Source organism: Narcine bancroftii, chromosome 3 (assembly GCF_036971445.1).
Source record: "Narcine bancroftii isolate sNarBan1 chromosome 3, sNarBan1.hap1, whole genome shotgun sequence".
Lineage (NCBI taxonomy): Eukaryota > Metazoa > Chordata > Chondrichthyes > Torpediniformes > Narcinidae > Narcine > Narcine bancroftii.
The window spans coordinates 200,651,779-200,676,177 of record NC_091471.1 but is presented as its reverse complement, the minus strand read 5'-3'; the positions used below and the strand labels follow the sequence as shown (position 1 = coordinate 200,676,177).

Sequence of the window (24,399 nt, the reverse complement as noted above, 5' to 3'; positions counted from 1 at the left end):
ATTTCACTGTTGCTGTGCAATAAAACAATTTGCAATAACCTGCCTTGGCCATAAGAATGGAATGTTAGTTATTATTAGAAGGGTGCAAACCAGAGGTTATATGGGTGATTTTTTTTTCATGTCCAAAAACATTTTAGATAAAGTTTGTAAAAGTGCAGTGAGCTACCATTTTTATTGGGAGATGCACATTCATCAATGTCTCAACTCTTTCCTCTGAATATGCTTCCTGTGCAATTTTAGTGTCATAAATTGACAGACCATCTATTTAATTTCAGTTGTAATAATTCCATAATGGATCTAAATGTAGGTAATGGGGTTTGGTGTTAATGTTCTTGTGTTCAGTGTTTAAGGGCATTAATGTCCTTAAATGGAAGTTGAACGGATTATAGGTAACACAGATGTCTCATTTAAATTCGTTTGGTTGATAACTGATTTTCTCAGTGTGGAGGAAACCCATGAAGAACTAGTCATAAACCAAACAATGCTCATTTTTAATAGGCTCTGGATTTCAGTGATGATGAAAAAGAAAAAGAGGCAAAGCGAAAGAAGAAGAAGCAGCAGAATCCTGCAGATAAAAACTCTCGAACTGGTGAGTTACTCATTGTTTTAACTGGTCTCTGTCTTTACTCATTAGGCACTTATCTAGAAATCCAGGCAATTCAGCTGGTCAAGTTAAAAGTCTCACCTGCTGTAAAATAAACACTTCTAATCAATAAGTACATTGTTTTTTGTGCATAAATGAACATTACCTGCTACAGTAAAATCATATATTTTGTCACAAAAATAATTACATCCTGGAGATAAGCAATTTCCAGAAGTATTTTGTAGTCCATTATCAATACCAGGCATCTTGGTTTTTTTTCATCTGAGAGTGGAAAATGTGCCCATAGTTTGAATATGAAGCCCAGCAAAGAAAAAAATAACAGCAAAGGCCATTTGTACTTTAGTTGATGAAGGAGTCCTCCAGAAATGCCCGTCCAATTTCAGCATGGTATCTGGAAAGAAAATATTCAAGTGTCTTTTCACAATTGATTGTTTCCATTTCAGCACGGCCATTTCAGCCTTATCTCATGAAAATATAAGGAAATGTCAATAGATGTTATTTGACTTGTAGAAGTCTGTGTAAATAACAAGTTCCCTGCTTAAAAAGAAACTCAACGGAGCTGAGGCCACATCCCGATGTGCTTCTGCTTCCTCAGGAGTGTGCGGAGATTTGGCATGGCACCCGAAACCTTGGCAAACTTCTACAGATGTGTAGTGGAAAATACATTGATTGGCTGCATCGCGGCCTGGTATGGGCACACCACTACCTCTGAGCGGAAAGCACTGCAAAAGGTAGTGGACACATCACAACCAAAACTCTCCCCACCGTCGATATCTACGTGGATTGCTGCTGTGGGTTCCACCCCACCCAGCTCATGCTGCTATATTATGAAAGTGATATGGGGGCCACAAGACTTGTACCACTAGGTTCAGGAGCACTTGCTCCATCATCAAGCTTCTAAACATAAAACTCATTCAGAAGCCCCTTTCATACTGGCACCTTGTCCTAGTACAGGTACACAATCCTTTATCCTGACATCTAAAATCCGGAAAGCTCCAAAATCCGGCAAGTGGGGAGAGACCAGCAACACGAGTCAGGCGGCGAGGGGGAGAAACCGGCAGCGCAAGTTGGGCGGGTGAGGGGGGGGAGACTGGCAGCGAGAGTCGGGTGGATGAGGGGGGGGGGGGTGAGATGGCAGCTGGAAGGGGGTGGGGGTGGATATGGCAGCACAATTCAGGTGGGCTTAAATCTAGCTTTCCGAAATCTGGAAAGATACGAAATTTGGAACACGCTGTCCCCCAAGGGTTTTGGATAAAGGATTGTGTACCTGTAATAATGGCCAATATACTAGTTTAGAGTCCAGTGTGAAATCTCCTTAATCAGCATGCAGTTGTCAAATCATGCTGAGGATGGACCGCCTAGGTAGGTTCTATCATCTCATGGTCATCTGACACCTGTGTGCCAATTAGCTGAGTGTGAAAGGGACATGGATTATCCAGGGACAAAGTAGTTGATGACGTTTTTGCGTGAGTGCAGGGACATGAAGGAAACAAAAGATTAAAAAGAAGGTATAAACTTTGCCTACCTATATAAACCTTTATAAATTTCTAAAGGACCATGGGAAAGTTGCAACAAGTAAGAGTGATGGCAGACCTGCCCTCCCAAAATTCTGTGCAGCAACGAACCCCCTCCATAAGTGCTCCATGCATACAGGCCTTTCTCTGCTGCATGGAATTTTGGGAGGGCAGGTCTGCCATCATTCTTTCCCACGGTCTTTATAAATTGTGTGCTACCGCCGCTACCACTTTCTCACGATCCTTTATAAATTTATAGAGAAAATATAGTTAAGTGCAACAGGGGACAAAGAGCTCATACTGTGCTATAGATAATGCTTGATTATGTTATAATTAGGCATGATTAATTTTGTTTAAATTCAAGATTATAATGATCAGGATTTAAGGCAGGTCCATCATCACTTGATGCATCACTCAGATGTCACCTGTGGAGGTCAGACTCCTCTATTCCTAGGGATACCTTGCGATGAATGTGAAAGGATGCAGAGAACAGGTTAACAGTGGCCCAATGTGACCAGCGAAAACAGCTTCTTTAACAGGTTCACTGAACAGCCAATCTACTGGTTAGTCATTGTGAAAAGGGCTAAAGACTCATCTAAGGACCTTGACTTTACAAATTTTTTTTTCTGTATTGCACATTTTGTTTACATTTCTCTGTTTTGTACATGTATCTTTTCATGAGTACAGTTTCTCTTTGCACTAATGATAAGTAGAAATTCTGCCTGGCTGTGGGAGAAAAAATCCCGGGATTGTCATGTATGTACACACTCTCACTAAATTTGAACTCAGTGAATTTGATAGGAGATGAGTAAGAGCAAAGGATCAGGATCATTAGCATGTATTGCATGTGACCAGCGATCTTTCCTGGGGCTTGGCTTTCCAGTACACTTGTAAATGAGTTAAATTATAGAACAGAGAGCCATTTATCCAAATTTGGTAGTGGAGTTAAAGCCATAGTTTATTAATCATAGACCAAAGTTATGAAGAGTCATTGAGAGATCCAAGTGATCAGAATTGTGGCAGATCTAGAAGCTAGTTTGGGATAATTTCTTGGTTAAAGAAATTACAGTACTAAAAATCAATAGAAAGATTTTTTTAAATCATGTAATTGATTAGTCAAATCGCTCTTTATCCCATCATTCAACCAATCACTCATCCTTGTTAATTGGCATTGGTTTGAGAATGGCAATTATATTTCCCACAGAAAAGTTTGGTGTTCCTGTAGCTTAATTTTTATAATAAATAAAATTAAATTGCAGATGCTGGAAATCTAAAATCAAAACAGAAAATGCTGGAAATACTCAGCAGATCAGTAGATATTGGAATCTTGAGCAGGCAATGAGGAGCAAGAGGGACTCAGCATGTGAGGCAGTATCCACAGAGAGAAATGGACATCCATTGTTTCAAATCAGGTCTCTTTCAAGGCAAAGGGGAGATGACATGTATAAAAAGTGAAGGGGAACTTTTAAGGCTCCAACAGGTGATATGTGGGAGGTGAAGAGAGAGCAATTAGTGTGGTGTGGATTGAAAGAAATGTGAGAACAGGAGCAGGTAAAGGACAGATGGAAACAGTAGAACCAGACTAGGGAAGGGGTTACCTGAAATTGGAAAATCCCATTGGTCTTTAGATTAGCCAGGAGGACTATGACAGGTTGTTCCACATTTGTGTTTGAATTTGCCCTGGCAGTGGATCAATCAGAGGAAAGACATGTTTGTGTGAGAATGGTGAGAGAAATTAAAATGGCTGGCAACTAGGAGTTCATGGTGCAGGTAAACAGCAAAGTGGTAATGCAATTTACTTTTGGTCTCATCGATGCCAAAGAGGCCACATCAAGTGCACCAAATGTAGTGGAATAGGCTGGGTGAAGTGCATGTGAAACTCTGCCTCACTTGGAAATGGCCCTGGTTGGAGGTGAGAGAGGGGAGATCTCAGGACAAGTTTTGCATCTATTGCGGTTGCTTGCAGTGGGAAGTGCCAAAGGGAATGGAAAGATGGGTGGGAGAGCAGAGTGAACTAGGGAGTCTTGGAGAAAGTTATTCCTGTGCAAAGTTTATAGTAAATGCACATGATTACTTACTACTTGACCTTCTCATTGTTTGCTGGAGACAAAAAAGAGCTTGTTAAGCTGCAAGCAGGGTGAGGAAGGGGCTGTCTATGATAAGGTAAAATAGGATGGCCATGCAGTTAAACCATAAACAAGGTTATCCAGTCAATGAGTAAATGAGAACAGTTAGAGAAGAAAATGTAGATGAAAGAATGTAAGCGTGTGAAATGCAGAGGTTGGAGACATGCCTGGCAGCTCAGCCTGTGAGTGTCCTCCACTCCCAGAGAATTTTTTTAAAAAAGAGGGAAAAAAGCAGACAGAGCTGACATCACAAACGTGTTACTGATATAGACAAATCCATCAAGTTGCCTGAAGTAGAATTCAGGTGCCTGAAATGTGTCAGGTGTGAGGTTACATTCTGGAAGCTTGTGTGAATCTAATTGCCATAGGGCAGGAGGTTACAACCCATATCTCAGGGTGGAAGTGAGGATGGAGAATTAGATTGGCAGGAAGCTCGGGGTTGCCCTGCGGATTGAATGAAGGTGTTCTGCCAAGCAGTCACCAAATTTGTATTTGTTTTCTCCACTGGAGAGGATTATAAATGTAGTACATGGTAAAGGATAGGTGTTACTTTGTCTCAATTTGGAATGGGGTGATTGAAGAGATTGAAAGAGTGGATCATTGAGTCACAAAGAGAATAGCCTTTGCAAAATATCAAAGGGAATGAGAGGGGAAAATGCATCTTCCAAGAAGAGGGTTCCCCAACCATAGTTAAGCCCATGACAACATCTTTTCCATTTCTTGTGCCTCTCTTCTCACTGCTTTCCTCCAAGACAACTAAAATAGAGTTCTCCACCTGTCTCTACATTATTTGCCACAGTTTCCATCCCTTCAAAGACACATCTTCACCTCTCCTCCCCTTTCAGCCTGATTTTACAGGGACCATACCCTCCCAACTTCCTGACCAAGTCCTATTTAGGACTAATTCAAAACAACCTATCCCTTGATATTGAATAAAAAGAAAATTGCAAATGCACGGCAGACTGGTGAATATCTGGAAAATGAAGATAATTAATGTCAGGTTTTTGATCCTTTTAGTACCACCATTAAATTTCTTCATACAAGTTGAGTGAATCCATAATTTTAGTTCAGTTGCCATCAGAGAAGATAATGATATTCTTTTCAGTTTTGCATTTGTTGTAATTTAGTCCTTGTGTTCTTTTTCATTATAAAATGTTCTGAAGGGACATTGGTGAATATGTTCAATTTAATTTTGTAAGCTGATTTTATCAGTATTATAGTCACACAAAAATTAACTAAAACCTGGGTGTTTTCCAGGTAGTACAATTAAACTTGAATTCATAAGCTGCTGTCCTAAGCACAATTAAACTCTGACAGTTTTTGTACCAATCATTTCATACAATCATTTAATATTCTTCTAAAGATATCAAGGCAGCTGATTAAATCTACTAACCCATCAAATTTTATACAGTCCATATCAAATATTTAATACTCTATATTTCAGACAAATTTCTCAAATGTTTGTATTTTCTAATATAGATATGTGTTTGTATTTTCTTTTTATTGACACAATAATACATAAAAATGGTTGGTGTGGATCCTTGATAATTTCTGAAGTATATCTAGTATACTGTATTCAGTGTTCACAATGTGGATTCTACATTCAAGAAACTAAACACAGATTGGCTTATCACTTTACAGAGCACTTGCTTTCAGTCCACAGGGAAAATCCTGAACTTTCTATTGCCTGTCACTTTAATTCTCTATCCTATTCTGACCTATAAATTTGTGCGTTTCAATACTATTACAAGGAGGCACAACACAAACTTGAGGAATAACACCTTGCTGCAGCCTTCTTGACTTAACATTGAATTCTACAACTTTGGGTACCTTTCATTTCTGTCAATATCAGTCATCCATCTCATATATTGGCTTGGTTTATTTTTTTCTCCCCCTTTTTTCCATCTGGGGATGAAAGACTTGTCCAGTTCAACATACCAGACATGTCTTAGTGCTCTGTATTTTGCAAGTCCCCCATTCTTGTGCCCAAGATACCACTGTCCAAGTGTTCCCTTTCATTCATTGACCTGATAAACTTGTTTATAGTTTATTCCAGTGGTAAAGCAGATAGAACCATAGAACACTACAGCACAGAAAACAGGCCATTCAGACTTTCCCGTCTGTGCCAAAACATCATTCTACTCGTCCCACTGAGCTGCACCAATTCCATAACCCTCCAGACCTCTCCCATCCATGTATCTATCCATTCATTCTTAAAACTTAAGAGTGAGCCCACATTTACTACATCAGATGACAGCTCATTCCATACTCCCACCACTCTCTGAGTGAAGAAGTTTCCCATAAACCTTTTTTCCTTTCACCTTAGAGCCATGTCCTTTCGTATTGTTCTCCACTGTGGAAAGAGCCTACTTGCATTTGCTGTGTCTAATAGCGCCTTTGGAAGACTACACAAAAGAGTCTGGAAAAACAACCAACTGAAAAACCTCACAAAGATAAGCGTATACAGAGCCGTTGTCATACCCACACTCCTGTTCGGCTCCGAATCATGGGTCCTCTACCGGCACCACCTACGGCTCCTAGAACGCTTCCACCAGCGTTGTCTCCGCTCCATCCTCAACATCCATTGGAGCGCTCACACCCCTAACGTCGAGGTACTCGAGATGGCAGAGGTCGACAGCATCGAGTCCACGCTGCTGAAGATCCAGCTGCGCTGGATGGGTCACGTCTCCAGAATGGAGGACCATCGCCTTCCCAAGATCGTATTATATGGCGAGCTCTCCACTGGCCACCGTGACAGAGGTGCACCAAAGAAAAGGTACAAGGACTGCCTAAAGAAATCTCTTGGTGCCTGCCACATTGACCACCGCCAGTGGGCTGATAACGCCTCAAACCGTGCATCTTGGCGCCTCACAGTTTGGCGGGCAGCAGCCTCCTTTGAAGAAGACCGCAGAGCCCACCTCACTGACAAAAGGCAAAGGAGGAAAAACCCAACACCCAACCCCAACCAACCAATTTTCCCTTGCAACCGCTGCAATCGTGTCTGCCTGTCCCGCATCGGACTGGTCAGCCACAAACGAGCCTGCAGCTGACGTGGACTTTTTTACCCCCTCCATAAATCTTCGTCCGCGAAGCCAAGCCAAAGAAGACCCCTCATAATCTTGTAAACCTCGATCAAATCACCCCTCATTCTTCTATGCTCCAAGGAATAAAGTCCTAACCTGTTTAATCTTTCCCTGTGACTCAACTCCTGAAGACACGCAACATCCTAGTAAATCTTCTTTGCACCCTTTCAATCTTTTCTGTAGCTTGGTGACCAGAACCTTACTAATTTGACCTTACTAATATCTTAATTAACCTTTCCATAACATCCCAACTCCTACACTCAATACTTTGATTTATAACCATATAACCATATAACCACTTACAGCACAGAACAGGCCAGTTCGGCCCTACTTGTCCATGCCGTAGCAAATCCCCACCCTCCTAGTCCCACTGACCAGCACCCAGTCCATACCCCTCTAGTCCCCTCCTATCCATGTAACGATCCAGTCTTTCCTTAAATGTAACCAATGATCCCGCCTCGACCACGTCTGCCGGAAGCTCATTCCACATCCCCACCACCCTCTGCGTAAAGAAATTTCCCCTCATGTTCCCCTTATAATTTTCCCCCTTCAATCTTAAACCATGTCCTCTAGTTTGAATCTCCCCCTTTCTTAATTGAAAAAGCCTATCCACATTTACTCTGTCTGTCCCTTTTAAAATCTTAAACACCTCTATCAAATTCCCTCTCAATCTTCTACGCTCCAGAGAAAAAAGCCCCAGTCTGCACAACCTTTCCCTGTAACTCAGACCCTGAAATCCTGTCAACATTCTCGTGAACCTTCTCTGCACTCTCTCTATTTTGTTTATATCTTTCCTATAATTTGGTGACCAAAATTGTACACAGTACTCCAAATTTGGCCTCACCAATGCCTTGTACAATTTCATCATAACCTCCCTACTCTTGAATTCAATACTCCGATTTATGAAGGCCAACATTCCAAATGCCTTCTTCACAACACCATCTACCTGAGTATCAGCCTTGAGGGTACTATTTACCATAACTCCTAAATCCCTTTGTTGCTCTGCACTCCTCAATTGTCTACCATTCAATGTATATGACCTATTTAAATTTGCCTTTCCAAAATGTAGCACCTCACATTTATCTGTATTAAATTCCATCAGCCATTTCTCAGCCCACACCTCCAGCCTTCCTAAATCACCTTTTAAACTACGGTAATCTACCTCACTGTCCACAACACTACCAATCTTTGTGTCATCCGCAAACTTGCTTATCCAATTCTCCACCCCTACATCCAGATCGTTAATATATATAACAAATAATAGTGGACCCAGGACCGAACCCTGAGGAACTCCACTAGTCACCGGCCTCCAATTGGACAAACAATTTTCTACCACTACTCCCTGACACCTCCCATCCAACCACTGCTGAATCCATTTCACTACCTCTTTATTTATACCTAATGCCTCCACCTTTTTTCCTAACCTCCTGTGGGGAACTTTGTCAAAAGCTTTACTAAAGTCCAAAGAGACAACATCCACAGCTTTCCCTTCATCAACCTTTTTTGTAGCCCCCTCGAAGAACTCAATCAGGTTTGTCAAGCATGATCTACCCCTGACAAAACCATGCTGATTACTCCCTATCAATCCCTGTACCTCCAAAAATTTGTAAATAGCATCCCTCAGAACACTTTCCATCAACTTGCCCACCACAGACGTCAGACTTACAGGCCTATAATTCCCAGGTTTGCATTTGGACCCTTTCTTAAACAAATGAACCATATGCGCCACCCTCCAATCCTTTGGCACCACCCCCGTGGCCAGTGACATCCTAAATATTTCTGTTAATGTCCCCACTAACTGTCCACTAGCCTCTCTGAGTGTCCTAGGGAATATTTTGTCCGGTCCGGGAGATTTATCCACCTTTATCTTTTTTAACACAGCCATCACTACCTCCTCGGTTATCCTTATATGCTTCATGACCTCCCCACTATTTTTCTTTACTTCAACTGGTTCAACATTTTTTTCCCTAGTGAATACCGAGGCAAAGAAATCATTCAAAATTTCCCCCATTTCCTCAGACTTCTCACTCAGCCTACCCTCGCTATCTACAAGGGGTCCAATTTTATCTCTCACTAATCTTTTATTTTTAATGTACTTATAGAAACCCTTTGGATTTATTTTTACTCTGTCAGCCAAAGCCTCTTCATGCCTTTTTTTGGCCTTTCTAATTTCTTTCTTAAGATTCCTTCTACACTCCTTGTAGTCCTCCTTCAACTTCTCAGCTCCCTGCTCTTTATACCTCTTGTACACCTCCCTTTTTCTCCTAATCAAATTTCCAATATTCCTCGAAAACCAAGCCTCCCTATGACTTCCAGCCTTTCCTTTGATCCACACTGGGACATAACTACTCTGTACCCTCAAAATTTCTTTTTTGAATATCCTCCATTTTTCATTAACATCCTTACCTGAAAATATCCTGTCCCACTCAATACTCCCCAAATCTCTTCTTATTCCTTCGAAATTTGCTATTTTCCAATCCAGAACCTCAACTTTAGGCCTCTCCTTGCTCTTCCCTAAAACTACCCTAAAACTAACAGAATTATGATCACTAGACCCAATTGGTTCTCCAACATTAATGTCCGCTACCTGACCTAGCTCGTTCCCTAACAGGAGATCCAGTATTACACCGTCCCGAGTCGGTTCTTCTACTAACTGATTTAAAAAACAATCCTGAGCACATTTAACGAACTCCAGCCCATCCAGCCCTCTAACCGTCTGGGTATCCCAATCAATGTGTGGGAAGTTAAAATCTCCCATGATCACTACCCTATGATTTTCACACATATACATTATCTCCCTACAAATTTGTTCCTCTAGTTTTCTTGGCCCATTTGGTGGTCTGTAATACACCCCTATTAGCACCCTCTTGCCTCCTCTACCCCTCAATTCCACCCAAACAGCCTCACTGGTCGATCCCTCCGTACCATCCTGCCACCTCACGGCAGTAATGTCCTCCTTAACAAGCAGAGCAACTCCTCCTTTTTTACCCCCTGGTCTATCACATCTAAAACAAATGTATCCTGGAATATTAAGTGTCCAGTCCTGCCCCTCCTGTAGCCAGGTCTCACTAATTGCCACAATATCGTGACCCAAGTATCTATCCATGCTCTCAGCTCATCTACCTTGTTCACTATGCTTCTTGCATTAAAATATATGCATCTCAGAGAATGACCCTCACATATATTCTCTTTTTTACCTTCTACCCTAATCTCCATTCTACCTTTGTTATCTTTTTTATTCCTATCTAGGTGGCCATACTCCCTGGACACTGCTCTCACACTCTGTTCCCCACCCCACTGCCAAACTAGTTTAAACCTACCCCCACAGCTCTAGCAAATCTGCTTGCCAGCACATTGGTCCCCCTCCAGTTCAAGCGGAGTCCGTCCCTCTTGTACAGGTCTGACCTTCCCCAGAAGAGATCCCAATGATCCAGAAATCTTTCTTTACAGGAAATTATGTATCTGTATTCCCAGATCCTGTTGTTCTACCACACTCCTCAGTGCCCTACCATTTACTGTGCATGTCCTACCCTGGTTTGTCTTTCCAAAATGCAACACCTCACACTTGTCTGCATTAAATTCCATCTGCCATTTTCTGGCCCATTTTTCCAGTTGTTCCATATCCCTCTGCAAACTTTGAAAGCCTTCCTTGCTGTCCATAATGTCCCCAATCTTAGTGTCATCAGCAAACTTGCTGATCCAATTTCCCACGTTTTTATCCAGATCATTGATGTAGACAAAAAACAACAATGGTCCCAACACCAATCCCTGAGGCACATCACTAATCACAGGCCTCCAGTCTAAGTAGCAACTATCCATTACCACTCTCTGTCTTCTCCCATTCAGCCAATTTCAAATCCAGTTTACAACCTATCCATGGATACCTAGTGTCTGAACCTTCTGAACTAATCTCCATTGTGGAACCTTGTCAAAGGCCTTACTGAAGTCCATGTAGACAACATCCACAGTCTTTCCTTCGTCTACTTTCTTGGTAACCTTGAAAACCTATAAGATGCATTAAATAAAGCCACGCTGACTATCCATAATCAGCCTTTGCTGTCCAAATACTTTCATATCCAATCTCTTAGTACACCCTCCAATAATTTACTCACTACTGACGTCAGGCTCACTGGCCTGTAATTTCCTTGTTTGTTTTTGGAGCCTTTTTTAAACAACATGAGCTACCCCCCCAATCCTCCAGCACCTCACCCTTGGCTAAGGACATTTTAAAAATATCTCCCAGGGCCCCTGCAATTTCAACACTAGTCTCCCTCGAGGTCCAAAGGACTATCATGTCAGACTTTGGGGATTCATCAACCTTTCCTCACTGTAAGACACCAAGCACCTCCTCCTCTTTAATCTCCATATGCTCTATGCCATTCCTGCCTGTTTCCTTTCCTTCCTTATACCCTAAGCCAGTTTCCTGAGTAAATACTGATGCAAAAACCTATTTAAGATCTCCCCCATCTCATAAGGCTCCACACATAGATGACCACTCTGATCTTCTAGGGGACCAATTTTATCCCTTGTTGTCCTTTTCCTCTTAACGTACTTGTAGAATCCCTTTGGGTTTACCTTCACATTATCTGCCAAAGCAACCTCTTGTCTTCTTTTTACCTTCCTGATTTCCTTCTTAAGTATTTTCTTACATTTTCTGTACTCTGCAAGAACCCCATTTGGTCCTTGTTGCCTATGCAGGTACACAATTCTTTATCCGGACATCTAAAATCCGGCAAGTGGGGAGCCGGCAGCGCGAGTCGGGCGGGCGAGGGGGGGGGAGACAGGCAGTGCAAGTCGGACGGGTGAGAGGCAGGTGACTGGAAGGGGGTGGTGGTGGATACGGCAGCACAATTCGGGTGGGCTTAATTCTGGCTTTCCGAAATCCAAAAAAATCCGAAATTCTGAACACACTGTCCCCCAAGGGTTCCGGATAAAGGATTGTATACCTATACCTGCTATTCACCCCTCTTCTTCTTAATGAGATCGCCAATATCCCTTGAAAACCAAGGTTCCCTATGCCTGTTAACTTTGCCTTTAATCCTGACAGGAGCTTGCAAATTCTGTACTCTCAAAAATTCGCCTTTGAAGGCCTTCCACTTACTGAACACATCCTTTTCAGAAAGCAACATACCCAAGCCACTCTTCCTAGATCTTTTCTCATTTCCATAAAATTTACCTTTCAGAGACAATCCCCTCCCCAACCTCCTTGAAGTTAAACAACTTATTTTGTCACCTTGGTAGTTTCAGTGAACGGTCTTTGACCTAAAATGTTAACTGGCTTTTTCTCCCTGCACATGGAGCCTGATCTGCTGAGTATTTCAAGCAATTTCTGTTGTTATTATTGTACGCATCATATGGCACTGAGAGCAACTAATAATTTGATGTTATGGTTTTGAGGTCATGAGAGACTTGCTTCTTGTCCACTGCATTCATCCCCAGCATCTGGAAATTTCTTCTTTAACTCCTTGTTTAGTTCACATAGGGCAGCACGGTTAGTGTTGCGGTTAGCACAATGCCGGAACAGCGCCACCAAGTGGGGTTCAAATCCGGCACTGTCTGCAAGGAATTTGTACATCCTCTCTGTCCGTGTTGTTTTCCTCTGACTGCCCCGGGTCCTTCCCACATTTCAAAATGTACGGGAGTGGGGGAGGGGGAGTTGCAGGTCAATTGGGTGCAATTGGAAGGAACGGGCTCGTGGGCTGTATGTCTAAAAATTTATTTAAAAAAAAACAGGTTTGGGGCTGCTGCCTTATGTCAAAGGTCTAGTCCAGATATCTAGAATGAGGTCTTTGCTTGGAATGCCGTTGACCTTTTGAGACACTCACTTTGCTTTTGAACAAGATGTATTGTTGAAGACCCTACAGCAACAGTTTCATTGATTTGAGATGAAGACCATTCTGGCCGTGTGTCATTATTTTGCGAAGTCCACTTGTTCTACTCTCTTTTACAGAAAATCAATGCCAACCTCAGAGCAAGGCTTTGTTGAGGTGGATTGCGGTTACTATGGATGTATTATAATATAATTCCCTGATTCAGAACTGTTGTTTCATCACTGTGACATCTTTGTTAAACACTGTGCTGCTTATAGCAATGGAATGTGTCTCCACGTGGAACCATCCATCATCAGTGCTGGCATTGTAGCTGATGCTGTGTTCAGGATATCAGTCATGTAGATATTTAAGATTAAACGCAAAAGCCTGCAGACACTGTGGTTGAAGTAAAAACCCAATACTGGAGAAACTCAGCAGGTCCAACAGTGTGCTTTATGTAGTAAAGATACGTAACCAATGTTTTGGGCTGGAGCCCTTCATCAAGGTATGAGGTTTTTAAGAGTAATGGGGGTTGATATCAAATCCCTTAGGAAGCTGTGGTTAACTGCAGCTTTCCAAGTCCTTGATGTATGCAGAATCTGTGGCTGACGATCATTGCTGAGAAGATGCATCGAGTTCACTGGCATGGGAAAGTTCTTAAAATCTTAAACTTACACTCTTTCGACCACACTACTTTGTAGAAATATGTTCATTCTTGCAATGAAGGATGTGAGGAGAAGGAGCTGCTTGATTATTGGTGCGGGCCTCCGTGGTAGAGAGGTGGGGGTTTCCTCTGTTAACAAAGCTGTCCATAGTTTGCAGGATTTTCTAGTTATTAGCTTGATCTTTGATGCATGCTGTCACACAATTGTTTTAACTTCTGGCATTTAAAAACAAATAAATCAACATATGGCCTGATATTTGACAGAAGGAACAGGAATGTAATGTTGGGTTGCTTTGGCTCACAAATTAGGTCATAAATCCAATGACAATAATGTATACCAAAACACATTTTTATTTTATTTCTTTACCTAGTTTTGCATTGTATTGCTCTTCATTTTGAATAGTACGTCATGTAGCGATTGATGCAAATAATCTATGTTGCTAAATCTATATCATTGATCATTATAGGTAGAAAAGAAGATGGGCAAGCATCGCAACAAACTCAAGCTCAGTCATTGCGTGGGAGAGGATTTCAGCACAGTTCTGGTCAAGGGTTTGGTCCCTATTCTTCAGCCAGGTTTGAAAACCCAGCTCATTGTGGATATGCTCAGCCATGGGGATCCTTTGGTCCATCTTTTAATCAAGGGCCACCTTGTGGACCTCCAAGATTTCATCCATCCAATTCACAGCCAGTCGCATCTAGTCCAATGATGCCTTGTCCATATCCTCCTTCATTTTGGCCTCCTGTATCAAATAACATACCTCCTTTTCTATCCCATCCTCCTCCACCACTACCACCTATTCCACCTCCTCCTCCTCCCCCTTCTGTCCCTCCTCACTCAATGAGCACTGGCTGTTCAGAATCAAATATAAGACATCCTCCTTGCTTTCCAAACTCTCCCTTTTCTTGCTTCCGCAATGCTTCTTCACAGCTGCTAAATTCTCAATTCTCACCCCAGTTGCCTCCACAAAGCCAGCCTGATTTTGCATTCAGACCCCCCTATTAGAAGTGCTTCTGTATTATGCCATCATCCAGTGAGGTAACAACGTTAGTGTGAATTCTTTAAATAATGAATGACATTTGGTAGATGGGGTGAAAAATAATGCAACTTGTGGTTTCCAAATTGTGCTAATGTAGGACTGGCAACAATTAGTGGCCATAGTGATCATAGTCTGTGCTGCCAGTGGCCAGACAAAGTCCTGATCTCAGCTGAAAAGCAAGAGCTAAATTTTGGTCATTATAGACTGAACTTGAGTTCTCTTAAGTACTGAGGTAAAAGCAATGCAATTTTGTATGCGCACTGAATTACTTGTTTCAAGCAATCACCTTTTGATGCAGTTGGTGTTCATTTGAAATGCAAAATTAACCAAAGCACATTGTCAAATCATTTTGCACCATACCCAATTTTCTTTGCTACTGTGGTCAAAGTAAAAGAGATTTCTGATGAGCTAAAAACAGCCAATCACTGGTTTCACCCCCTTCTTACCTGGTATTATTCTCTTTTGTAAATGCAGTAGTCCTGGTACTGATGTTAAATTTATCATTGGTAATTTATCAGGGGACCTTCCACATGTGACAATAAAACTCAAATATTTAGAAAATAATTGACAAATCTTTTATCAATGCCCCAAGTCTGAAGAACACAGTTACTTTTGATATGTATTATGGAACTAATTCCATCTTTGTCTTTTTACGTGCAAGTTTGAATTAAACATTCAATTCTGTATGCAACTTTCATTAAGCTCTGTATTTAAATTTTCATTTATTTTGTGCTATAGCAATCATTCACTTCATTTCTGTGCACACTTTTGTATTTGCTTTTCATTGGGAAGTAAGTCTAATGTCTGATTGTCTGAACGAATTGATTAACAATGTTAAATTTAGACAAAATAAAATGATTTTTTTTTGTTAATGTGTACGTGTTGTTGATTTAATGTGTTCAAAGATTTGGCATAGACTAGATAATTGTACTACTCTCAGATCTGAGCAAACTTGGTTGTAGTAGTGACCAATGGAGTAAAATGTGTCCAATGTCCTGAGGGTCCTTCAATGGTTTATGTGCAATTTAAAGTAGCACAAACATAAAGATAGAGAATTGATACTTTGCAATCAACCAATCAACGATTGCTGCCTTACACGATTGCTGCCTTACCCAATTGCCCATTCTGATAAAAATCTTGATTTTCTTGAATCTGTAATCATTCTCACCATCAAAGCCATTTAATGTGCAGCAATTCAACTTCTCTGCAAAGCTCGATTTCACTTGATGATTTTTAAATCTTCTTGCCATTGTCTCCTTTCCACACCTATTTGCATAATTTTAATCATATTTAACAGCCCAATTATTTTCTTGCTCTTGCAGCTTGTTGTTGGTCCTTGAATACTCCCAAGAAACTGATTTCCAAGCTGTTTGCTTTTCAAACCCTTCCAACCAGATTGACTTTCAATTTCTTGGTTTCAAAAGCTGAAGGTCTCAAGCCCAAAGCATTGGTTATATATCTTTACCTTCTCTGGACATTACGAGGCCTGCTGAGTTCCTCCAGTAATTTTGTGTAGACTTTTGTGTTTTACTTCAATATTGTTTGTGGTCTGCTCAAGGTTGTAGTCCTCACCCAGCACCTTTGCTGCTTCCCCTGCCTGACTCTGCTAACCCTGTTTATGATATACCATTAACACCTTGGTTTGGAAAATCAGGAGGAATCCCTGTGTTGACCACTGGGTGTATGTGTGACAAGATCATGAGATATAGGAGCAGAAGTAAGCCTTTTGACCCACTGAGTCTTCTCCGCCATTTCTAGTCATGAGCTGATCCATCCTCCCACTCACCCCTACTCCCCGGATTCCTCCCCATAATCCTTGAAGTCCTGACTAATCAAATACCTGTCAATCTCTGCCTTAAAAACATCCAACAACCTCACTTCTACAGCCACCTGTGACAACAAGTTACACAGACTCATGACCCTCCAACTAAAGAGATTTTTCTGCTTCTCTGTTTTAAATTGACACCCTAGAAGTTATGCCCTCTTGTCCTAGAATCCCCTATTATGAGAAACATCCTTGCCACATCTAATCTCTCCAGGCTTTTCAGCATCTCAAGTGCCTCTATGAGATTCCCCCTTGTCCTTCTGTATTCCAACAAGTACAGTTCAAGAGCCACAATCATTGTTCATATGCTAACCCTTTCACTCCTGGTATCATTTTAGTAAATCTTCTCTCAGCCCTCTCCTATGCCAGCATGTCTTTTCTCAAATAATGCACCCAAAACTGAACATAGTTTTCCAAATGAGATCGCACCCAGTGCTTTACAGAATCTCAGTATTACATCCTTGCTCTTATATGCTATTCTTTTAGAAATGAAGGTTAACATTGCATTAGCCTTGTTCACCACCGACTCAACCTGGAGGTTAACCTTTAGGTTATCCTGCATGAGGATTCCCAAGTCATTTTGCACCATGGAAATTTGAATTTTCTTTCTTCCCTTCTAAATAATAATCTGCTTGTCTCTTTCTTCTATCAAAGTACATGAAGATATACTTTCCAACATTGTATTAATCAGCCACCTATTTGTCCATTTGCCAATCTATCTGTCTCTCTCCAGCCTTTCCGTATTCTCAGCATAACCCGTCCTACTGCCTATTTTGGTATCATCTGCAAATTTAGCCACAGAGCCATCTATTCCATAATCCAAATAATTTATGTACAATGTAAAAAGAAGCAGCCCAAACACCAACCCTTATAGAATCCCTTTCTTTATTTCTACTGTTTCCTGCCGATCAGCCAATGCTCTTTCCATGCTAGTATCTTTCCTGTAATTCCATGACTTGTCTTGTTTGGCATCCTCGTGTGCCATCTCGTCAAAGGTTTTTTGAAAGTCAAAATACACAACATCCACTGCATCTCCCCTGTCAATTCTACTTGTGATCTCTTCAAAAAAATTGCAATAGGTTTATCAGACATTATTAACCATGTGAGATATGAAGAGAAGTCAGCTGAAGATTAATGCTCCACTAGGTCAAAAATCCTTCTCACTACTAGCTATTGGAAAGCATTTCTGTAATCCTGCCATGAGCTTTCAGAAGGAGTGTGATTGAATACCAAGTGTCAATAGGAGGACAGTTTGAAAGGAATGATTAATTTTTGAGTCTGTAGCGGCAGCTCCACTGCTCCTGCAATAACACACCCAACCAGACGGGTTGAGCTCATTGAGCAGACTAGCTTATTGCAGGTTGTTGGGCTGCACTTATACTCCCAGTCCAGACTTGGCTGAGAACTGTGCTGGAGGGCGCTGACGTCACCCAGGCGTCACATGGACCCCAAGCGCAGGTTTCTGAGCCCAGAGCTGGAAGGACGGGAAACCCCCGACGGCATCATTTTGGCTGGCTGCCCCAATGCGTGGCTTACAAGCGTGGTCAGTTCGCCTGCCTTGTGGTGAGCCGCCACGCAGCTCCACCCCCCTCCACCAGAACCAGCGCCAATGTCCTTTTTTGCCAGGCGGCCTTGCTTCTTGGGCTGGGCAACGACCATGAGCTCAGTGGGATCGAGGTGCGTTGGCTTCAGCCTGTCCATGGTAAACAGCTCATACCTGCCCCCCAAGTCCAGCGTGAACATCGAGCCAGAATGCTGTATAACCCTGTACAGCCCCTCGTATGGTCGTTGCAGAGGTGCCGCGCCAAACGAAAATGAACTCCACGGAAAGCAGCTCGCCGGGAATGTGAGTCGGGCGGGTGCCATGCCTGGGCAGCAGTGGGGGTTCCAAGGAGTCCAAGCATGCCCTGAGGTGAGGAAGTAGTTCATGCGGTGACCGCTGGGGATTGTGAGATGTGTTGACGAACTCATCAGGTAGTGCCAGCAGCACACCGTAGACCAGCTCAGCTGATGACACCTGCAGATCTTCCTTTGGAATGGAGCGGATGCCCAGGAGCACCCAAGGCAGTTCGTCCGTTCAGTCAGGACTGTTGAGGCGGGCAATGAGCGCCGACTTATGGTGGCGGTGCAGATGTTCGACCAGTCCATTGGCCTGCGGGTGGTAGGCGTGGTGCAGTGTAGCTGTATCCCCAACCTGTTGGTGAGCTGTGCCCAGAGCGCAGATGTGAACTGGACACCTCAATCGCTGGTGAGGTGAGCCAGGACGTCGAACTGGCCCGCAATCTGCTTCCGCAGCCCATGCCATATGAACAGTTCTCCCACCATTCGGATCGTGGACCTGATGGACGGATGTGAAAGGTCGTGGATGTGACCGAAGACCTGCCTGAGCCACTGTTGGGGAACCACTGGCAAGGAGATATCACACAGGATGGTGCCTTCACTGCTTGGAGTTGGGAGGTCTTGGATCCACAAGCCGGTGACGGCAGTCTTGAAGCCCCTCGTCTCATCAGCTTCCTGGTCCCAGGCGAGCTGGTCGAAGTCCAGGCCAGGCTTCAGCATGCAGATGGCCGGTTGCGAGTGCATCGGCAACCACATTTGTGCCGAATCTCCGTGGTAAACTCCGACACGAAGGAGAGGTGACGCTGCTGGCGGGCCGACCAGGGATCCTTTGCCATCGCAAGCGCCTGGGTGAGGGGTTTGTAAAAATGATAAAAGTCCTCCCCTCCAAAAAATAGCGGAAATGCCACACTGCCAGGTACATGCCCAGTAACTTGCGGTCGAAGGCACTATACGCGTTCCAGCGGGCGAAGCAGGCGGCTGAAGAATGCCAGTGGTTTCCAATGTCCATTCACCTGCTGCTCCAGGATGGTACCGATGACTGTGACAGAGGCATTGACAGAGAGTGCCATATGCAGGTCGGTGTGCGGGTGGGCGAGCATGGCGGCCTTCGCCAGAGTGTCCTTGGTGGCCTCAAATGCAGTGCAGGCTTCTGGGTTCCAAGCAAACATCTTGTGCTTGGCTGCGATGAGGGCGAACAGTGGCTGCATGATGCACGCAGTTCCTGGGATGAAGCAGTTGTAAAAGTTGACCATACCCACGAACTCCTGCAGCCCTTTGAGGCTGTCTGGGCATGGGAACTCCCTGATAGCGGCGGCCTTCACAGCGCTGGGCGTGGTTCCTTCAGCATGTTGATATGGCCCAGGAACTGCATGGACTCTTTCCCAAACTGGCACTTCGCCGGGTTGATGGTAAGGCCGAAGTTGGCCGGCTGGGAGAAAAGGGCACGCAGGTGGGCCTTGTATTGCACCCGGTCCTTGCTGGCGATGAGGATGTCGTCCAAATAAATAAAGACAAAATCCAAGTCCCTTCCCACAGAGTCTGCTGGAAGGTCTGAGCGGCGTTCTTGAGCAGGAATTCGAACAAACCAAAAGGGGTGATGATGCCCGTCTCGGGAATGTCCTCAGGGTGCAGCAGGATCTGGTGATATCCACACACCAGGTGAACCTTGGAGAAGACCCTTGTGCCATGCAGGTTGTCCGCAAAGTCCTGGATGTGAGGGATGGGGTAACAGTGAGGAACAGTTGCCTCGTTGAGTCGTCGATAGTCTCCGCAGGGACCCCAGCTGTTGGAGGCTTTCGGGACCAGGTGGAGAGGTGAGGCGCACGGGCTGTCGGACCGCTGAATGATCCCCAGCTCCAACCGGTGTGAAAACTCCTCTTTCGCTACCTGGAGCTGGTTAGGCAGGAGCCGGCGTGCCTTGGCGTGTACCGGCGGGCCCTGGGCGGGGATGTGATGGAACACCCCGTAGTGCGGCGAGGCAGCGGAGAACTGTGGCTTGAGGAGTGTCGGGAACTCGTCCAGGATCTGCTGGAACTCGTCTCTGGGCGTGCTGATTCTGGCCATCTGCGGTTGCTCTGAGCGGGCAATGTTGAGGCGAACGACCTGGAAGGTACGGCCGTCCACCAGGCGCCTACCACAAATGTCCTCCAGAAGCCCATGTGCGAGGAGAAAGTCTTCACCCAGGATGGCAGTCAGAAGGTACAAGACGGTGAACCTCCACGCAAAATTCCACTTGCTGATCTGGAAGTGGACTGTCTTGTCTCCATACGTCCGGATTGCCGTTGCGTTGGCCTCACGGAGGGGAGGTCCACGAGTTCGGTTCCTGGATTTGATGGTCGTGGCCAGGATGACGCTGATCTGGGCTCCAGTGTCAATAAGGAACCGCAGGCCACTGACTGAGTCCCGCAGGTAGAGGAGGCTGTGTCCTTGACCAGCCGCCGCAGCCGTTAACAATGGCCAGCCTGGTCATTTCCCTGGAACGAGCAGGGCTGATGACACTTGCGGGCCTTGGCTCCCCAGCGCTGGTGGTAAAAGCAGAGGCCTGAAGTGGATGCTGTGGCCTTGGTTATGCTTTTGGGGGCCCCTGCATGGGCTGGGTTCTCTACCGCAGCGCTAGGGGTGGGCTTGGCATGGTCGTGCCCATGCCCTGGACCACTGAGCCTTCTGAGAATCGTGCGAGCCATAGCTCTTGGGTCTTCTGGGACGACCTTCCTCGGGTCAGTGAAGCTCTCCTGAACCAGCAGCAGGTGGATGTCCCTGGGCATATTTTCGAGGAAGATGTGCTCAAAAAGTGGGCAGTTGGTATGCTCACCCATGAGCGCGAGCATCTCGTCCATCAGTTCCATCGGGGACCTGTCCCCCAGGGCATCGAGGTGCAGCGCCAGAGCGGCTCGCTGGTGTCTTGATAGTCTGAGGGACCAGGTAAGCACTCGCTTGATGGTCTTGTACTTGTCCACGGCGGGTGGGGGCTGAACAAGGTGCAGCACGCGTCTGGCGGTGGCCTGGTCCAGGGCAACGACCACATGGTAGTATTTGGTCGTGTCGGACAAAATCTGGCAGAGGTGAAATTGGGCCTCCGCATGGCCAAACCAGGTCTCCGGCTCCTGAACCCAGAATTCATACAGTTTCACCGCTATAGCGCTGATCTCAGGCTCGCTCATGATGGGTTCAAAGATGTTTGAACCAATCAGGGTCACCAACTGTAGCAGCAGCTACACTGCTCTTGAAAGAACACACACAACCAGACCAGTTGAGCTCAGTGAGCAGACTAGTTTATGCAGGCTGCTGGGCTGCACTTATACTCCCAGCCCGGACCTGGCTAAGAACTGCCCTGGAGGGTGCTGACGTCACCCGGGCATCACATGGTCCCCAAGCGCGGTTTTCTGAGTCCCGAGCTGGAAGGAAGGGAAACCTCCGACGGTGCCATTTTGGCCGGCTGCGTGGCTTACAAGCGGTTCACCTGCCTTGTGGTGAGCCGCCACAAGTCCTCCCTTTCCTGCAAGATCAGCTTTGTAAATTCCATTTCCAGCCTGCTCCTTTCAATACTAACAGTATTACTGTTATCTGGAATTCAAGCAACTGGCAAAAAAAATCACAAAATATATGGGTAAAAAAATGCAGAAGTATAAAATTGGCACGCCTTGCCGTTAGTTCTCCATGCACGCAACAAGCAGTTTCAAGCAACTGGAAAACTCGCATATCTGACATCTACCAACCCCCAAAGGTGCTGAATACCAGGGGTTTTACTGTACTTTTCTCCATAGATGCCTCAGAACTTCCTCACTTCTGATTGCTTTCATTTGTAACTAAGCTTCTGGTTGACTTTAATTCCTTTTTGCACATTAATCTCTACGACCTGCTGAAAATAGCAATGAAATACCATTTTATATACAAAGGCACATTGTTTTCAGTAGATAGTAAGGTGTTTCCCACAAATGTAGCTGTATTCAGTTGTGAGATTATCTACTAAGTATATTTAACTGAACTGGGAGGAAAGCTTTAAGCTAGTATTTTCATAGCAGATTTGAGCTTTGTAATGCAGTGTAAGATATCTCCTACTAGTTTGACCCAGAAAATAGCAAATTTTATTGATGACATTCAATCTCTTTGCTTGTGCTACAAAAATTGAAGTTAGCTGCACATTTACTCATTGATAGTTTTTCCTTTGGTTTATGGGCATTGCTGGAAAAGTTCGTGGCAATCATTTATTACCCTGTGATATCCTGAGTAACTTGCTGGTCATTTTGCTCAGCTGCACTGGTATTGATTTCAGTTCACTCGTGGTCTAAAGTAGGAAAGCTCAAGATAAATAATTTGGGTCTTTTCAACAATTGGTTAGCATCATGAATCATCTTGCACATCTTTTCCCCCAGCATAGCAGAATTAAAACTCTCCTGCATTATGTCTAGTAGTTCAATTAATGCCAAACTGAAGAGGCTATGTAATGACCAGCTGGTTCACTGTTATCTGGTTTATAATCCAAATTTAATTTTTTTTCCAGGAAAAAAAGAATGATGGCCTTATTGGCCAATCTACCTCTACAACATTTCAGCTCATTGTGTAGGGGTTCCTTGGAAGAAATGACAGAGAGGGTGAGACGCACACAGCCCTCCTCAAATGCTCACCTCTGCTGCTCATTTGTATAATACCCACTGCAATTGGCGCCTGGGCTCAGCCTGTCTGTCAAAGGATCCGGTGGGGTGGGGTTCTGGACCAATTAGCATGTGAATAATTGTGGGGGAATGTTGTGATGTCACTTCTCCATGCCTGCGCAGCCAAACACCAGGCTGTGGCGCCATTGTGACATTGGTGAGTGGACGGGCTTGGTGGGGGAGTTGCGCCTGCTGACCTCGCCTGTCAAATCACCAACTGATGGTGGTGGGTTATGTCACCATTGCCCGCACAGCCAATCAGTAAACGAAGCCTCCACTGTGATGCCACCCAGAGCGGTTGTGCCCGTCCTCACCTGTCAATCAGCGGCCTGCTTGTCTGCACACAGCCAATCATCAATGGATGAAGGAGGATTTTCCCCCACCCCGCCATTGTGACATTAATGGAGAACAGATTCCCACTCACCTCATCAACAACCAGCAATACTGGCGTGGTGGAGGAGGTGACATCAGCAACGGACTGGTCTTCTCTTGTCATTTGCCACCCAGACCAACTACTGAGTAGAGATTCTTCCCCCCCCCCCCCCCCCCACACACATTGTGATGTCGGAAGGCATCCCATTGATTAAATGCAAATTTGAGGCAACTAATGATTTCAACATCGAGAATTGTGAGTTAATTTACTTTCTTACTATGCTTGTATATGTACCAGGTCTTTTAAATTGTAATTGATGATTGGGGTTCTGTGATTTCCAAGTGCTCCCCAAAGGGTTTCATGAGCTAAAAGTCTTTGAAGCCCTGGTGTAGATGATTCATGTATTTTAAAGCTTTAAGTTATAAACTGCAAGGAGAGGCTCTGTTTGGATATGCCATGATATTGATTTCTACTGGTCAAAGTTTAAGAATGCCATAGTTTATTATCAGAAGAGATAAAAATGTAAAAAAGATTTTGGCCTAACAGGTTGCAACTTTGATCAAACATGACATTATAAAGTTTGTATCCATTAAATTGTTAAAAATTTAGCAAATTATACAAATTTGTCTGTAACAATCAAACAGTAATTTAATAAATGAAAAAAAAAGGAGGTCTAAATAAGGGTCTAAGACCAGGCTCAAGGCCATTTCATGTCAGGCCTCCACCTGGAGGGCAGCTACAGGATCGGATGGAAAACTAAGAACTCACCTTTCAGGCAGCAGCCCCCTAAAAGGCTGCTCCAGCGTCCCATTCATATCCAGAGGCACCTTATAGCACCCTCCAGAACCGATGGAAGCGGGGCGACTGGT

At 44.2% G+C, this 24,399-nt stretch overlaps 1 protein-coding gene across 3 annotated transcripts in view; it reads left to right on the top strand.

Moving 5' to 3' along the window:
• The window catches only part of naf1 (nuclear assembly factor 1 homolog (S. cerevisiae)), a 217,569-nt gene extending 193,475 nt beyond the window's left edge, over positions 1 to 24,094 (top strand). For 2 of the 3 annotated variants that reach the window (XM_069926272.1, XM_069926273.1), the window contains exons 8-9: positions 499 to 589; positions 14,269 to 15,713. In XM_069926272.1, coding sequence (XP_069782373.1) covers positions 499 to 589; positions 14,269 to 14,807 — 630 coding nt within the window. In that variant the 3' untranslated portion in view covers positions 14,808 to 15,713. Of the gene's footprint in view, positions 1 to 498; positions 590 to 14,268; positions 15,714 to 23,006 lie in introns of those variants that run through there. The other variant, XM_069926274.1, reaches the window with a different exon arrangement.
• The last annotated feature ends 305 nt before the right edge of the window (positions 24,095 to 24,399 follow it).